Source organism: Myotis daubentonii, chromosome 14 (assembly GCF_963259705.1).
Source record: "Myotis daubentonii chromosome 14, mMyoDau2.1, whole genome shotgun sequence".
Classification (NCBI taxonomy): domain Eukaryota; kingdom Metazoa; phylum Chordata; class Mammalia; order Chiroptera; family Vespertilionidae; genus Myotis; species Myotis daubentonii.
Window position 1 is genome coordinate 49,159,193 of NC_081853.1, and position 19,356 is coordinate 49,178,548.

Sequence of the window (19,356 nt, forward strand, 5' to 3'; positions counted from 1 at the left end):
TCCCTCCACCAAGCACATCCTCTCTTGCCATCCTTAGCCCTTGGCAAGGGGAGTTGAGGGTGGGGTCCCATCTTTATTGTGCATCAACTTAACGTATTCCATCTATGACACTCTGTCTTTACATTGAATTAACTATCTACAAAGACTCATTTCAAGAGAGTTTTGGATTTCCTTGTGGTAATCTGCATCTTTTTGAAGTTTCAAGACTTGAATAAGTCAACATGCACCACTCTATAAATTAAGGAAGTTTTTCCAAGGAACTCCATTCTTCCATTTACAAATAGATAAAAAAATGTTTTTAAATTAACTAAATGTTTTTAGTTGGCATCCAATTACAAGACACAGCATATTAAATGAATTCATGTTTTCTATACAAATATTTCGCAAAATGGCTGGATTTCATTGCCTAAAACTTCAAGTTTCCTTATACATTCAATGCAGAGTCTATGAATCATTCACTTTCAATTTGTTCAGTAGCAACCATGGGGGAGGGGGAGTAATAATAATGTCTTTGTCTTCGGTAAAAGTCCCTAAAGCAGGGCCTGAGATAGAGGTTCTTGTCAACATGGTTGTGGAGAGTGCCCTCAGGAGGAGTCAGAGAAGCAGGAGGGTCAGGGAAAGGAGTGAGGATGTGGCCTCAGCTGGAATTGGCTTCAGATTGGTCCCACCCATGGGGAGCTCTGGAACACAGATCCTATCACCTGGTGATACCACCTTGAGACAAAGGGCTGGCCTTTGTATATTTCTGTCACTCAGTCATTGGCCATGGCTGCCCCCAAGAGGCAGTGGGGATATGACATCCCAGGCAAGGAGGACCCATTTGGCTGAGAACAATTCTCTGAAAAAAGGGCACCCGTGAGCCATCGTTCACAGCATCAGCATGATAAATAAGATGTGGACAAGGTGCCAACAGCATCACAACCTCTAAAAACATATTAATTCTACAAGATGCAACATAAAAGCATCCTCCTCTAGGACTGAATTTAAAATGCAGATGGAGCCTTGGCATTATTGTACCTATAACACTATGTTACAATCATCTATATATATAAAAGGCTAATATGCAAAGCGTCCCCTCAGGAGTTCGACCAGGAGACTGGGAATTCAATCGCTCACTATGATGTGCACTGACCATCAGGGGGAATGAAGAAAGGCCCCAGCCAGCAGCTGGAAGGCCCCAATCAGCCCTGATCGCTGGCCAGGTCTAGGGACCCTACCCATGCATGAATTTCGTGCACCGGGCCTCTAGTTATAAATAATATAACATTAGGAAATATTACACCATGCTGAGTCCAAGATGTAATATTTCTGCTCTGTTCTGCTCTGCTCTTCTTTGACCATTAGTTTAGTTGTTTCCTGACCTATTCTGACCTCATCCAATTGCTCAGAAAAAGCCAGATCAACCAAACTTGACTGAACACACACACACACACACACACACACACACACACACACACACACACACATCTAAAAAGACAAAGCTGGGTTCACTATCAATTAAGTTGTCTCTTGGCGGGAAAGGCCAAACAGAAATCAAGGGGAATATTAAAAAGCAAATGTCACCCGGCTGGTGTGGTTCAGTGGTTGAGCGTCAACCTATGAACCAGGAGGTTGAAGTTCAATTCCAGGTCATGGCACATGCCCCGGTTTTGGGCTCCATCCCCAGTATGGGCATGCAGGAGGCAACCAATCGATATGTTTCTCTCACATCAATGTTTCTCTCTGTCTTTCCCTCTCTCTTCCACTCTCTCTAAAAATCAATGGAAAAATATCCTCCTGTGAGGATTAAAAATGAAATAGACACTGTAGATTTGGGGAGAGAAGATTTTGCATGGTAAACTATATGTTTAGAAAACGCTGTACACTATACTCCCCTTGGCTATTCATAGCACACTAGCATTTCAAAGTCCTCCTGTCCTGAAAACTACCAAGTGTTCTCAGTGGTGGAGCAAGTGGGTTATAACTGAAGAGTTCTTTCTCCTAACATCTACTCTTCCCTAATTCATCTTGACTGCCACTGAACACTATTTGGCATGTATGTCTGCACTGTGACCAATGCAGAGAGCCTTCTGATGCCTACAAAAGCAAATTCATTAAAGAGTTATTAAGACTTCAGTTCAGGCCCAATGTTCTCAAGAAACGTTGTACCCAGCACCATTCAGCTAAAGGGACACAAAATGCTTTTTAAGCTAGCATCTTCTATTAGTTTCCTGAAATTGTATGTCTGCTGCCAAGTACTGTTTATTTTAAGAAACCTCTCACTGCAAATTACCTAGATGAGGAAGTAAACCACAGTCCATCCAGCAAAGATGGAGCAGAAATGGATATGGGCTGGCCTTCAGGAAGGAGGTCTCTTAGAGTCTCACACAGAAATGGAAGTGACACCTGTTGGGCACCAGCGTTATGCTCTCTCTGGGGCATCCATGGGACCTGCAGGTCATCACTTTGAAAATGTAAAAACCCGTGACCTGCCACCAAAAGAGAAGACAGGACAAGGGAGGTGGAGAGGACTACGCTTGATACCGTATTGCTCATCACTCTCCCTCAGACGTCTTCCCTGTGGAAGGTCCTAATATTGTTTCCTGAGCCCATTTCCTGTGCCCTGGCATTTTGCTTCTGGAACATCTGGAATGCCTTTCTTTCCTTCTCTGTCTCTTCATCTATTCCAGTCTCAAATCGATCAAGACCCGATTAAAATTCTCCCACCAGGTCTTGCCTGACCACTTATTTTCTCTGAATTTGCTTGTCATTTTCCAAACAGACTAGATTTGAGTAAGCTCTTTGAAGACATGACCAGGTTTGATTCATGTGCCTATTCCCACAGCAGCTAGTAGAGCACACACCTGGCAACTAGTGGGCACTTAAAAATAGTAATTAGTTAGTGCCCAGCCAGTGTGGCTCAGTGGTTGAGCATTAACTTGTGAACCAGGAAGTCATAGTTCAATTCCAGGTCAGGGCACATGCCAGGTTGCAAAGACTTAATCCCCACTGGGGGGGCGTGTAGGAGGCAGCTGATCAATGATTCTTATCATTGATGTTTCTATCTCGCGCTCCCTCTCCCTTCCTCTTTGAAATAAATAAAAATATTTTTTTAAAAAAGAAAAACAATTAGAAAGGGACCAAGTGGTGAAAGAGAATCTTTATATTTGTGCAACTTTCCAGAAAATAAAAATTTCCCAAGTTGCCAGATGCTACTGCTATCTTATCAATGCAAGAAAGAAAATGCGGAACTTCATTCCTGCGAACTGTTTATTATACCAGTAATTGAGTCAAGGCTTAAATGGTCAAACTTGGGAAAAATAATTTTTAAAATGCCAGCCAATGAAAAGAGAGTGTCCCTCTTAAATTATAGATCATAATGTTTACAAGTGCTGAATCATGACATAGAGGTGATCTTTCAGAAAAATAGTGTATTTGCATTTTAGGAGCCTTTTTTGAAAAAATATATTTTATTGATTTTTTTACAGAGAGGAAGGGAGAGGGATAAAGAGTTAAAAACATCGATGAGAGAGAAACATCGATCAGCTGCCTCCTGCACACACCCTATTGGGGATGTGCCCGCAACCAAGGTACATGCCCCTGACCGGAATCGAGCCCAGGACCCCATAGTCTACAGGCCAACACTCTATCCGCTGAGCCAAACTGCTTAGGGCTTTAGGAGCCTTTTAAGACCATACTGTAGCAGAAAGAAATGACAATACAGGAACTATTTTCACTGTGTATATAACTGACCAGAGTGGAGATGACAATTTAAGGTGGTCTTTTGTTAAATTTTAGTCATTTCCTATAGGTCACCAGCTACATGCTATTTAGTAACATCACAGCAAATATATACTGCATATATGTATACATATACACATACAAATATACATATACACATACAAATGTACATATGCACATACAAATGTGTATATATATGTGTATGTGTATATATATATGTATATATATATATATATATACATTTCCATGTTCTTCCAACCTACTGTGCTACATTTATTTTCTCCTTGTTCCGTCCACCAAGAAATAAAAATGGTGCCCAGTAGAAAGAAGGGAGGAGAAATCACTCAAGATGGAGCTTGGAGACAGAACGTAGACACTAACACTGCTGTGAATCCTGGATACACTTGAAGAGTTTCCTGAACTTGAAGCTGCAAACCTTTTCATGACTGTGCTATTGCTGATTCATGCCTTCCTGCTTGAGATTCAGACAAGCATGACAGACAAGTGTACATTGGCCACCTGCCTCTAGACCCAAGAGCAGTACCATGGTGGAAGCAAGGGATCTGTAGGAAAAGGCCACCTCCCGTTATAAACACAGGGAGATAAAGAGCTGTTGGAAAATGCATACCCTGCACTTCCATTCAGCTGCCATAACAGGGAATGCTCCACTGACCCACTTTAGAACGGTCACTTTGGTTGTGCAGCCACAGCGGATACCACATCATAAAATGACAGAACTGGGCCAGTGGTAAAAAATGGGACATCCCCTGTGTGTGTCTATGGGAGACACCTGTACATTGTGACCCAGCCATGAAAGAAAAAGGATGAGGCAATAGAAATACATGGTTAAATCCAGTAACTAAGGCACTTCTTTGTAGCTTATCAACACTGCCTGGTTGCACAAGCAGAAAAACAAAACATAGAATATTTTTCCACATGCTAAGCTTATCTGGAAAGAAAACCCAAAGCCTATAGCTCTGCTGCACTCCCCACCCCAACAACATGGCAACAAACAAGTTCATATGTACACATACTTATCCATGTGTGTAGATGTACACACCATACACACACACTCTTCACCTTCATCACACAGGAAACGTGTTTTCCTTGACATAGCAGGATCATGTTTTAAAGAATTCACAACCACTTCAGCCTAAGACCCAAGCACCATCTTCACTCTGCTCCTAATGCCATAAAGAGAAGTAACAAGGGTCACATATCATTAAAAGTGAGGAGGGACCATGAGCCAGCCTGACTCTCACCCAGAAGGGCTATATCACTTTGCATGAGATCTGCCTGGTATCCCTGTTTGAAAAAGAGATTTCAAGGAACATTTTCTTAGCATCTGTTTTTTGATTTTAAAAAGAGAAATAAAAAAATATCTACTAGAGGTGATACGGTACCCAAAAGCAGTAGTGCTTAGTTAGTAACAAGACAGGCTTCTCCCTGTCTTCCTGCCCTGCTGCTGACCTGCCCTCTCTCCCAAGGTAGCCTCTCACTTCAACGGCCAGAACTTTGCTGCCCAGATTCCTTGTCGATGCCGAAATACTTAAATGTGTCCACAGTGGAACAACGCATCTTCTTCCCCCATACAATCTGCCACTTCATTGAGGTCCTCTTCTGCTGGGGCAGATGGTACCTGCGTGCTCTCAGCTACCTGGCCAGAACCTCAAGGCCATCTTGGACTCCTCCCTTCTCCCTCTCTCCAGAAAGCCCATCCATGAACAAACTGTCTATTCTACTTCTGTGCTTTCTCTATGGTCAGGCCCCTCCTCTCTTCCTCTCCGCTCCTGCCCCAGTCCAGTCTTCAACACATCTCACATGAGCTGTTTCAAGAACTTCCTAAATGATGTTCTTTCTATCCATCTCTACTAATGCTGCCAAACCTCTTCTGAAAGCAGACATTGAATTGCTGATTTTGTCAGGAATGCTTGTACTGCCTCCTTGCCTAAAGAATTGCTTGGTGCTTATTCTATAACCTCTGAGAGCTGACAGAGGTGAAGAAATAAGGACTTTATCCCATCTGATTTGCACAAGGTGAAACTTTGTTCGCTCCTCTTGGCAGTCATCATCAATAGCACTGGTGAGCATCTCTAAGTAAGTGGATTGTTACAAATAAACTCTCAATGCAGACCTGCAAGAGGGAGCCGGGAGAGGGGCAGCTGGTGCAGGGGTCACCGGTGGGCATCCGCATTCTGGCTCTGCACTTAGTAGCTCAGCTGACCTTGGACAACTAATGTACCTCCTCTCAACCCAGTGTCTTTCCAATGGCATTGAAAATACCTAATTCATGGAATCCCTGACAAATTAAGTGACAGAAATGAGTGTTCTTTGTGAACTACAAAACTTAAAACTGTTCACTATTGTTAAAGCTATCTTTATGTGTGAAAGATTGATACTAGTATTATGCCAAATCCCTAGAAAAGCACTTTGGCAGGGGGAGGAGGGAAGGGTGGTGCGGGGGGCAGAGGGGGGAGCACATCGATTGGCCAATCCATTCTTGGGAGACCTGAGGATAAATATAAATTCTCGAGCCTTCGGCTGGAAGAAGAGTTGTGAATAAAGCAAATGAGACCGTAAAAACCGCAGACCTCAGAGAAGCGGAGGCAGACAGCAGACATTATTAATACCGGGGTCAGGGGTGTCCAGTCCAGCTGTTTCACAGATGGTCATGAGAAAGTGATCGTCCTGGAGGACGTCTCCTCTCAGAATTTTAAGCCAAACACACAAGACAGAAGGAAAGCTTGGTGGCCATGATATTACAGTGTGAACTGATGGCCCAGGGGGGAAAGGCTATGGACTCCAAACTCAAAGCTCTGAGCCAACCCAACTCCTGTTACTATTTTTAAAGTTCAGTGCGGGTGAGGGGCGGGGGAAGTAGGGAGAGTTTTTCCACTAGTAGTCAAGAACCGAAATAGGAAAGATCAACAGAGGCATTTATAAACAATGAATGCCATTAATTTTTTATAGCTAAGAAGGGGTTGGAAAAGTTGTAGTGTAGCAAGGAGTGGGGAATATAGGCAGGGAATGATGGCCCAGGGGTCTTCACCATTTTTAAAGGTCCTTTCTGCTTGCTTGATAGCATTTCAAGTCACTGGCGAATGACTACATTACTGAATTTCCCGGAAAACTTGGAAACCATCTTGTTCAATTGAACTCATAGCAGGGGAGAGATAGGATGGGTTATTTTTAATCAAGGTCTCATGACTAGAGTTCAAGTGTGATGGAAAATATGTTTCCCCTTTTTCCCCTTTTGCAGCAAACTTTCTAACTATTGAGTGATATCTGAAGCTTAGGAGCAGTTTAAGCTGTATTGCTTTAACTCCAGAGCTCCAGCTCTTTGCAGTAGGAGGTCACCTAGGGTCCTTTCAGGGTGGTGAGGAACAGGTCATTGTAAACCCTGATTTGAGCTTTGCTTACCTTCCCAGCAGGCTGCAATGGGAAGACCATTAGCCCAAGAGGCCCGACACTAGTATTTTCATTCCTGCTCTGCCACGGAGGAGCAGTGTTAATGTTTGTCAAAGCACCTGGCTTCCTTGAGCCTTAGTTTCTCTATCTGCAAAATGAGAAGCTGTATCTGGGAGGGCCAGTTGGTTTCCACACTAATTGGTTGACACTGATTGCCCAGAGAAGCTTCTAAAGTGGCACCATAGCCCAGTGAGAAAATGATCGTGATTGATTAGTGATGTCTGCCATGTACACAAAATGAAAGGCTTCTTCAACACCTGTACTATGTATTTGCCATTCCTAGGCTACTGATCTCTAAGGTAGGACTTCTCAGAAATTGAATACGCATGCAAATCACCTGCAAAGTTTGGTGAAATGCATACCCTGACTTAGTGGGTCCAGCTCTGGTCCTAAGATTCCGCATTCCTTACAAGGTCTCAGGTGATGTCAGTGATGCTGGACTATGGGCCCCACTTCAAGTTGCGAGGCACTAAGGTATCTTCCTAATCAATTCTGTTCCACTTTTAAGTCAGAAAGTCCCTAAGAACTGTGTAGAAGGCCGTAGGTACCTGAGAAAGAGAAAATGAAGTACAGAATGAACAGAGAAAATTGCTAATTCTCAATTTTTATAAGATTTCTAATCTTGTCTCTTGTGTAGATATTCATTTTATTCTTCCTTTTTTCAGAAAATAAATATGGGATACTTAACAAATATATGGGTTCATACATGTCAATATCTGAACCAAGGCATATACAAAGTGCTTGGGAAGCCTCAATGAGGGAACAGTCGTTCTATCTGAGGACGAAGATATGAAAGTTCCATAATGACTGTGGCATTTCAGTGGGGCATTAGAGGACAAATAGGAGTTCACCGCTCTCTACCAAACTCATTATAATTCTTAGAAGTATTTTCCCATTGAGGACAAAGAATGGAAACATGCCATATATTCTTTGAAAGAAAAATGTAACAGAGTCAGCTCTTAATTTCTCAAAAGCTGGTGATATAGCCTACAAATCCATCCCAGTTAACCACCGCCTTCCTCCCTGTTCTTTTGGTAGACTCCTCACATGGAAGGCACCACATCCAAAAGGCAAATCAGATGGTTACACTACTTGGCTTTGTTCTGAAATAGCACTTAAAAGGAGTTCTGGACCAATTCATTCTTTTATCCCTAATGTTCAAATGTGATGGATCAAAGATGCTATCAGAAAAGGTTTCAGTCAAACCTAGTTGATTAAGGGGGGGGGGGCGGGGGGAGGGCGGAGAATCAGGCAAGAATGCCAGAGATACAATGTCAGGTGTGGATTAAGTCAGATCTGCTTTAGAATTCTAGCTCTACCCATGTACTAGCTAAATGATTTAAACTCTCCGATGCTCATTTTCCATCTGTTAAATGTGGAATAACACTAACTTGAAGGAATCATTGTGTTAGGACTTGTAGAAGGTTCTTCATTCTTGGTGATCCTAAGTACAGTCCCCATATCAAGTGGCCCTAATCATGACAGTCTCTCAGTTTTCATCTTTTCAGGAATAAAAACAGGCAGTTCTTTCCTGTACAAGAAGAAAGAGGGAATTTGTAATCAGGATTCCTGGACTTAGATCTCATCTCTGTACCCTTTCTCCATTGGCCTTAGACCACGGACTGCCCTCCCTAAGCCTCAGTTCCCTCAGCATAAAAGAGAGCCAAAAATAATTGTTACTCTACATCCGTTTCTCAACCGGGGGCAATTTTGCCTCGCAGATAGGGGTTCAAGACTTAGCAAATACAAAGATAGGACACCCAATAATTAAGTTTGGATTTCAGAAAAACAACCTGTAACATTTTAGTATAAGTGTGTCACAGGCAGTATTTGGGATACAACTGGTTCATGCAATATTTGAGATATTCTTAGAATAAAAAATAATTTGTTATCTTAAAATTTAACTGGACTTTTCTTCTGTTTTAAATATAGTTTGATTTCAGAGAGAAAGGGAGAGGGGGAGAGAGAGAGAAGCTTCAATGATGAGAGATAATCATTGATCAGCTGCCTCCTGCATACCCCACACTGGGGATCGAGCCTGAAATCCAGGCACGTGCCCTGACCGGGAATGGAACTGTGACTTCCTGGTTCATAGGTCAACGCTCAACCACTGAGCCATGCTGGCTGGACTAACTAGACTTTTTTATATTTAATCTAGAAACCCTGTCCCTGGGGACATCTGACAATATCTGGAGATGTTTTGGGTTGTCACAGTTCAGGAGGAGGTACTTCTGCATCAAGTGTGAGGCCAGAACGGCTGCCAACCATTGTGCAAGGCACAGGACAGCCTGCCCCTCCATACACACACATACACACACACACACACACACACACACACACACACGGCAAAAAATTACCAGGCCCCAAATGTCCATAGTGTAGGGACTGAAAAAATCTGCTCAGAAAACTTGGATTTAAAAAATAAAAGTTCTCTGAAATCTATAAAGCATTGAAAGCTGTCCATTACATTTTGAAGCAAAAATAAAGAGAAATGGGCACCTTCCCCTTGTCAATCAGAGGCAACGGAGGTGGCCTCGTCTGTGAAGTCCGCAGCTTGCCAGTCTGCTACAGAATGTTCCCTGGGTAACTCAGAGGAAGGCCCAGCCTTGAAGGACATAGTTCCAGGAAAGGAAAACAAAGCCTGCTGAGCATGTCAGCACGCACAGGGCACAGGCCGCGCAGGGGGTGAGGGAGGGGGAGCCAGGCCACCGCTGAATGATGGCAGGACATGGCGTCCAGGACAGCACTTCCCCGCCAAGTCCTAGGTCACGGCAAGTGGAGATGAGGAGAGTTGCTGCTACTTTTTGTTTTCCTAAGCTGTTGGACTCCCGACCCAACCACACATTCCCAACAACGGAAGCTCCAAAATCAAAACCACCAAAGTGACTCCTCTCAGCATGACTTGATAATTCTTCAAAAGTGAAAACACTTCCTTTCAAAACTATGTAGTCTCTTATTTCTTATTACGAAGGGAAAACATGTTGTTTCTAGAAAATGAGGAAATACAAATAAACAAAAACAAGAACTAAAAAGCTTTTATAATCCCACCAACCCAGATAGAAATATTATTAATGTGCCCTGCCAGACCTTTTTACATGCATGTATATGCTCATTTTAAATGAGAGTTTTCTAAATGTTTTGTTTTTACCCTGATTTTGACACTTTAATATTTTATTATAAATATCATATTATGTCAGTTATTATTAAAATAAAAAATGATCTCAGGAGCCAAAAAGTATTTTGTTTATGGGTGCACCAAACTTTCATTAATTAATACCTTCCTTACTCTGTGATATTTTAGTCATTTCCCATTTCCTAATATTAGTTACAAAGCTACAGTAAGTATCTTTGTAGTTAAGCCTTTGCAAACATATGTAATTATTTTCCTAAGACCCAATTCTGAAATTGCTGTGTCAAAGAATTATTCAGGTTTAAAGCTTTTGATGCATGTCCTCAAAGTGACCTGAAAACAATGGTACCATTTTCCAATCCGAGCAGCAGTGTCTGGGAGCGCCTGTACCCCACATCCAACTACTTATAGTTATTTTTTCATTACTTTTCATCTTTGTACATTTGAGAGAAAAAATGGATATCTTGCTATTTTCATTTCTAGTTCTTTGATTACTAATTAAATTTGCCATTCATTAAATCAGCGATTTTCAACCGGTGTGCCGCAAGAATTTTTTAAATATGCAATACCTGACTGTTTAGTGAGGGGCACTGACCTCTTTTCCCTCAGATTCTCAAATAAAAAAAAATGACAACAGCCAACATAACAATCGCCATTTCAGGTGAATGAATCAAAATTATACCTGTTGTTTTTGTTGGATCAGCAAAAATATATATTTTGGGTGTGCCACAGAATCTTAGTAATTAGTTTATGTGTGCCATGAGATGAAAAAGATTGAAAATTGCTGTACTGCATGCTTAACTTTCAATTCAGTTTCTTTTATAAGCCCTCAATTTATGTCTTGGACAATATATTTTTGGCTTATTTATCTTTTCCTTTTAAATGGAAAGAAATGCTCATAAATCTCATATATTACAGTATAATACCCTTAATTTTATAAGGCAAGTATTTTCTCCAATTTATCTGTACTAGTGAATATATTTTCATATAATCAAATTTACCAACCTTTTGGCATATTGTTTTCTCTCATAAAAATCTTACTTTGAAAGATCTTCTCTACTCAAGAATAAATAAGCTGGTGTTATATTTTCTTCAATTAATATAATAGTTTTAACTTTTATGTAAATTTCTTAAGCCATCCACACTTTTGTTCAGAATATGCTATGAATTAGTGTTTTCCCAAAATAATTTACCAGGGGACTCATCAATATCTGTTAAATAATTCTGCTTTTCACTGCTGATTTGAAAGTCACTTTTATCAAACATTAAATTCTTAAAGATACTTAAGTATATTTTTTAGATTTTCAATTTACTTTACTGGTTGTTTTGTTAGTTCCGCACCAATAGCTTTCTGGTTTAATTATTATTGTGGTTTATAATAGATTATTTTTCAAAAATATTTTGCTATTCTCAAGTACTTACTCTTCAAAATTAATTTTAGAATCATTTTGTGAAGTCTCCCACCCAAATCCCATTGAGATGTCAGCTAGAATTCTGGTATATTTACAGAACTACTTGGAGAAAATTGGCATCCCTTCAATGGATATTTTTTTCTTTTCTTATTTAATAATAGCGTGTTGAGTACTAGCAACATCAGGCATCTCGGTCTTCTTTCCAACTTAAATAGGAATTCATTCAACAAATATTTATGGGGTATCTCCTCTGGGCCAGGTTTTGCTCTAAGCACTTAGGCCGCATCAGTGAACAAACCAGGGAAAAATCTTTGCCCTTTTAGAGTTGACATTTTAGTTGGGGAGACAACGGATGGATGGATGGATGGATGGATGGATGGATGGATGGATGGACGGACGGATGGACGGATGGACGGACGGAGTTTTCTACGGTGATGGGTAATGTGGAAAGAAGAACAATGTTAAGCAGGGTGGGAAAGATCAGAAATCCCTAGACCAGGGGCAGGTTGCTGTATCACATGAGATGGTCAGGGTAAGACCAGGTCTGAGCAAGACCTGAAGATGAGACGACTCTGAGGAAAGAGCATCCAAGTGAAGGAAACAAGTAGAGCAAAGCCTAAGGCGGGAACATGCTGTGTGTAAGGACCAGCCAGGTAGCCAGCATGGGGTGCAGCAGAATTGATGAAGAGCAGAGAGGGAAGGAGGGCAGAGAACCTGTGCCATTGTAAGGACTTTGGCTTTTACACAGTAAAGTAACTACAAGACTTTAATCTAATTATCTTTACAAAGGGTTGCTCTGGCTACTATGTAAAGAACAGACTTTGCTGGAATGGGGACAAGGATTGAAGCAAAGACCATTAGGAGGCTATTACTACAGTTAATGCAGGTATGAGATGATGGTACAGCAGGAAGAATTGACAATGGTCCAGATTCATGATATATTTTGAAGGAAGTACCCAGCAAGATTTTCTGCACATGGGCTGCCTGGGGAAAACAGGGATGCTGCTGAGGTTTCTGGCCCAAGTTACTGGAAGAGTCATATTGCCATCAACTGAGATGGGAAACTGTAGGCTGAATAGGTTGATTTCTATGAAACCTTCTGTAAGCCAAAAGGGCACACAGGGAAGGGTAGCCCACTTCACTCTTAAGAAAGACCCACATTAGTACGGTAACGGGCTTGTTTGCAAAAAAAAAGTTTACTTCTATTTTCATGCTACAACAGCATAGAAACCATGTGGCCTGCAAAACCTAAAATATTTGCTCTCTTGCCCTTTACAGAAAAACTTTTCTGACTTAGTCTAACTCCTCAGAAGGAAGACAAAACAAAAACAAAATATCTGCCTAAATTAATGTCCAAGATCAGCCTTGTTGAAGGGTTTTCTTCTGTAGAGATCCTCCATTCTGTTGCCAAAATCTTCACATTCCTGGAATATAGGTGTTTTTCAAAGAAGGAATTGGAGGTCTCTCTCTCTCTCTCTCTCTCTCTCTCTCTCTCTCTCTCTCTCTCTCTTCCCTTTCTAAAATCAATAAACTTATTTTGGTCTACCTCAGGTTGTTAGAGGCCAGTTAACTTATCATATTAATACATACTTTTACAAAACAAGGATCAACTTACTTGTTTGTAAATTGAGTGATAAGGAAGGGATTGGGATTTGGTACACACAGGAGAGTAGGATGTAGACCGTGCTCTATGTGGGTCATGCCTGATCCAGTCATGAGTTTAAAACATCCAGTTAAGCCTTAAGGAACTGGGAATGATGTTCTCAGGGAAAGTCACTATTCGGATAATACACCTTCCAGCCAAATCACGCTTACTTCTGCATAGTGAGTTATGCCCGTTGGGTTTCCCATTTTGTGCTAATGACACCCTTTCTCAGATGGGGAGACTCGGGCTCAGACAATGAAGTGTCTTGTCCAATGTCTCAGAGCTAAGGACTAATACCTAAACATTTTGATGACTTCGTCCAGCCCGCCATGATCCCTTTATATATCATGTATGCAAGTACAAACACACATATCCAGATAGGAACACACACATGTAATACAATTTATGCATGGAAGTTGTAATAAGCTGTAGAACAATTGCCCTGCCTTTGTACTTTCGTATGCTTCCCTTTGTACTTCTCCCCTCCAGCTCCACTCTTCCTTTTAAAAGATTCAACCAAGATGAGAAAACTATTTTTATTAAAGGCACTTATGACATCAATGTCATTTTCAAAACAAAAAAATAACTCCATGAATAAGAGCATATCAAAACTAGGAACAGGGGTGTGCACTTATATCGGCTAATGCATTTGCGGCCTTGACTCCTAATGCATTATTGATTGTGTGAGTAATCCCCAGCTTAGAGGGCGTGGCAATAGAGTCAGCTGTGGGAAGAACTCTCTGTTTCCTGCACTTTCTTTCTGCATGTTTTCAAGGGTCTGTACTGGGCTCTAGAGCAGCGGAGCCTGTAACCAGACCTTCATATACCAAGGGCCACATTATTGCAAGGGATTGACTTGACCCAATTTCCAGCAACTTTACTTATATTCTTTTTGTGACAGTAGTTCATGAGGCTAGTTTAAATGAGGTACTAATGGTACTGAAGATTCTACAATAGAAACTATCTTATCCTATAACCCAGACTAACTTCCAATGAGCAACCACTTTCAACTTCATTGGTTTTTTTCTAATATTTATTTCAGTATTTCTAAATGCTGTGCTTCTACTACTATTTTTAAAATATATTTTCATTGATTTCAGAGAGGAAGGGAAGAGAGATAAAAACATCAATGATAAGAGAGAATCATTTATTGGCTGCCTCCTGCATACCCCCTACTGGGGATCGAGCCCACAACCCAGGCATGTGCCCTTTACTGGAATCAAACTAGGGACCCTTTGGTTCCCAGGCTGACACTGTCTATACCAGTGATGGCGAACCTATGACACGCGTGTCAGAGGTGACACGCGAACTCATTTTTTTGGTTGATTTTTCTTTGTTAAATGGCATTTAAATATATAAAATAAATATCAAAAATATAAGTCTTTGTTTTACTATGGTTGCAAATATCAAAAAATTTCTATATGTGACACAGTACCAGAGTTAAGTTAGGGTTTTTCAAAATGCTGACACGCCGAGCTCAAAAGGTTCGCCATCATTGGTCTATACACTGAGCCAAACCGGCTAGGGCTCTACTATTATTTATTGATTAACCAAATATTTATTGGTTTTCTGCAATAGATGAGAATTCAGCTCTCACCCCTCCAACACCGTCTCACTTGTTCCCTCTTCCTCACTCTCACGTTCCCAAAACAGTTGTATCACAGTCTTGGCTCCCTTGCTCTCATCTTCCCAAGTAGTTTTATCACAATTTTGTGTTCACTGGATAGTCAGTTTATACACTATTGTGACTATTGCAATCTTCTGATTCAAGCATTATACTGTGATTATATTTCTTTCCTTACATAGATTTTATATTTCCTCAAATTTAAAATCACCCTTTCACTTGTATGCATGCATATAAGCCTAGCCAATGGACACAGACACCAGGGGGGTGAGGGCATGAGTGGGGGGTAGGGGAATAAGGATACATATGTAATACCTTAATCAATAAAAAAAAATAAAAAAATCACCCTTTCCATTTTCTTGACTTTCATGCACCTATAATTGTTTTTTTCAAATGTTCCCATATAGCTGTCAAATGCCGTATCTATTACAATATTGAAACCTCAAAAGCATCAATAAACTTCAAAGTTTGTTCCATGTTTTCCCACAAGTCTACTGTCTTATCTCATCTTGCAGCACCTGTCTAGAGCTAGTTCAGAGTTTTCAGGTGGACATATTATTTACTTCTCTGTGTCAGTTACTCTGTTGTGCACGGGATGTGCAATTTCCTCTTCCTTAGCTCATTCCCTCATCTTTCTAAGGCACATCCTCCATTAGTTTTCTAAGAAAGGGTAAATAGAAAGTTAACATTTTGAATCCCTGAAGATCTGATAGGTGTTTATTCTGCTTTCATACTTGTTGGTAATTGGACTGGATATAAAATTCTAGGTTGAAAATTATCTTCTCTCCGAATTTTTAAATTCCACAGATTTTGAAGGTCCATGGTCTTCTATCTTTCAAGATGCTGTTGGAAAATCCAATCTTCCTCTTTTCTGCTAAATTTATTGCTATTCCTCCAATCTCTGTCTTCCAAATATATGTTGAACTCTCTTCTGTTTTTGCTACTCTTCCCAGTAACCTTGTTATTTGGGATTTATACCGCTTTTAATTGTGGGCTGTAATTTTAATGGATTTTTGTATGAATAAGTGTTGAAAACCATGTGGTCATTCTATCATGTTTACTCAGTGTCCAGTGGTATCTTTATGTTTCCAAGTATTTCAACCCCTACAATCCCCTTTGCATATATTTTGACACTGTAACTATTAGAAACCCTGAGATTAGCTAATACTATTACCATTTTATGAAGGGACAGCTGAGGCTCTAGGAATGTTAATAGTTTTCTTAAGTTTAAAGAGCCAGCATAAGACAGATTTGAATTTAATTCGTGTTTTTCTCACTCTATTGAGGCATAGGGTTACGTTCAGCGATGTCTTTGTGATGGTGGTAACTATTAATAGCACATGTCAGACCACAGATTTCCCATATCTTGCTTCAAATGTGAGTTATTCTTTTGAACTATTCTCCGAGCCACAGCATACAAGCTTTCCTCTTCAGTCATTCTTGTTATTCCAGAGTAGAAATTGGAACACCTAAAACCAAAGAATTGCTGATGGTCTGACTCGTACAAAACAGATTGTGTTAGAACAGACAAGGAAAACTGAAATTATGGTGTTCAGGTCTGAAGGAAAACATTCTTTAATATATAATGGTGCTATTTCAGAGTCCAGCACACAATGAAATAACTCTCTTCTTTGAAGCTTTTACTTACATTTTCACAAAGGGCACAAATAGCTTTCCCTAATTCAAAAACAAAAAATAAGTGATTTCTTTGGAAGTCCAGTCTTTTGAAGGCATTGCAGTCTTTCAGCTAAGTTGTTCTCCTCGAAAATGAAAAAAGATTTTCCAACTACTATTTATGAACAAGCACACATAGCCAGTAATTTATGATGTGTTTATACATCACTTAGACTTTCTGTGGTTCTAACAGCAGACATGCTTTGTGTTAAATGAGTCGTTCCTGAAAGGGTTTTTCAGGTATTACCTCATGAAGGGTTTCCAGGTACTTTCCCAATCAAACATTTGCCCATTGGTTTTTTCCACTGAGTGTCAGATTTTATCACCTTATTAGCACCAAGCACATCTTCATGTAGATGAAGCAACCCAAATAAAAGGAGAGAATATTTGGGTCAAGCAGTGAAAGAGTGAAACCAGGCAGAAACTTCTCTGACCTGAGGCAAAGCATTCCACTGCTTAGATCCCCAGGCTGCATATCTGCAAAATAATCTCAAACAGCCCAGCCAGTGTTGAGCGTTGAACTATGAACCAGAAGGTCATGGTTCAACTCCTGGTCAGGACACATGCCCAGGTTATTGGCTCAATCCCCAGTGTGGGGCATGTTGGAGGCAGCCAATCAATGGCTCTCTCTCATCATTAGTGTTTCTATCTCTCTCCTTTCCTCTCTGAAATCAAGAAAAAATATATTTTAAAATAAATAAAAAATAATCTCATACATATAAATGATCTTCAAGTCCTCTTTCAGCTCTCGAATGTCATTTCTAAGCCATCCATGAATCAGCCTCAATTTACTATCTAAATCAGGCACCACTGTTTTAATACATATGTGACTATGAAAGGATTTGTTTGTTAATTTATGTAATACATTGACCATCATACTCAGAGCTGGTTATACAGTGACAAACTTAGCCTCATTGCATTCATAGTCCAGAGAAAAAGGCAGACCGAAACAAACTCTCAAAATAAATAAATGTGATTTTAGAAATACTGTGGCAGAGTGCTGTGAAAAAGAATAATAGGAAAAAGATCATTTAGACAATGGAAGGGGAATGTTTCCAAGAAAGCCTCATTGAAGAAATGACAAGTGATTTGAAGGATGAGGAGTAGCAAGACAAGTGAAGAGTGATAGAATCAGCATTCTAAGCTTATAGAGAAACATGTGCAAAGACCCTAAAGCATTAAAGAGCTTGTGCTTTCAAGGAACCTGAAGAAGATCATGTGGTTAGAGCATAGTGAACAAGAGGGGGTTGGCCTGAGATAAAGTTAGAAGTGGGTTCCGACCAAATCATTCAAGACTCACACTACTCAGTAGCACATGCAGAAGAGCAGAAACAGGTGACCTATATAAAGAACAAAGAAAATGGAATTTTCTGCCTTGAATTGAGAAAACAATGAAAGTGGAGGCAGCTAAGATATTCTAGAGTAATGAATAGAAAAGGGGGGTGGGGAGACCAAAGCTAACACCTTAGGTAGAAATTGGGGGGAAGGGAAAAGAATCTACCATAATATTTTGCCCTTTTTGAAAGGTTCATGCAAAGGTCATAGAAAAGAATTCCCTGGGTTATGGAAGTAATCACTTTCCCAGGGATTTCATACTAGTCACCAGCAAAGGGCAGGGTGTATCCTAACCAAAGCTCACTGTATGTCTGACAGGAACAAATGCTAAGCATGGACTACGCTGCAAAGCCTGTAAGATGAGCATCCACCACAAGTGCATGGATGGCCTAGCACCCCAGCGGTGCATGGGCAAGCTGGTAAGGGCCTGCCCCTGAGATCACTCCATTCAAACTCCTCCTCTGCAGCACCCGTGAGAACTGGACACCAGGAAGGCAGCCCTAGAACCCCTGGTCTGCCAGCTTGGCTTCCTGGTTGGCAAAGTGACAGAGCAGAGAAGGAGCATTGTCAGCCCAAGAGATGAATGCTCCACATAATGACCAACTTGTCCTAGCTTTAGCACGGGAAGTCCCACATCCTAGAACTCTCCAGGTTTTAAAAGTGAAAGTTAAGCACTCTAGGAACCATATCCCAGCTCCAGGCAAACTAGGGTGGCTGGTCATTCTAGTACTTAATTGGCTGACAGCTCAATGGGAGTCATAAGTAGGAGAGAGATTAACCACCGTCCCCAAAGTAGAGAGAGTAATAAAAATCTACAGCACTTTAATACTCATGGTGGCCCAGCCAAGGGAGGTTGGGTGACCCTGGCCCATTCTGGACTGATCATACCATCTCAAGAGTGTGGACTTCATTTCAGCACTGGTGCCACACATCACTCAAAAGCAACCCAGAGATTTCAAAACTAGGATGGCCAAAGAATTGTAGAAGGAACCAAGAATTTCTACCCTGGAGATACTTAGGGCATGACAGCTAACTTCAAAAATAATAATAATAAGATGTGTCACACAGAAGAGGGATTCTGTTGTACTCTGTGGCTCCAGGAAGAAAGACCTAGGATCAGTATGTACCAAGTCTTAACAGTCAGAGATGAAGTCACCAAAGACCTACCTCCAGGGTTAGTGAGAGCTCCCCCATCCATCCTCTGTCACTGGCAATGTCCAAACAAAGGAGATGCCACCGCCAGGAACTTTGGAGAGGACTGTGGAATTCTAGTAGAGGCTGGGCCACTACGTTTTCTTTCAATACTGGAATACAGTAAGTCAAGTTCTTAGAGAGTTCATCAACTTAC

The 19,356-nt window shown here is 40.8% G+C and overlaps 1 protein-coding gene across 3 annotated transcripts in view; it reads left to right on the forward strand.

Annotated features, from left to right (window-relative positions):
* Nucleotides 1-19,356, forward strand: part of STAC (SH3 and cysteine rich domain) — a 98,488-nt gene that overhangs the window by 40,365 nt on the left and 38,767 nt on the right. For all 3 annotated transcript variants that reach the window (XM_059664236.1, XM_059664234.1, XM_059664235.1), the window contains exon 3: nt 18,327-18,427. In XM_059664236.1, the coding sequence (XP_059520219.1) occupies nt 18,327-18,427 (101 nt within the window). The remainder of the gene's footprint in view (nt 1-18,326; nt 18,428-19,356) is intronic.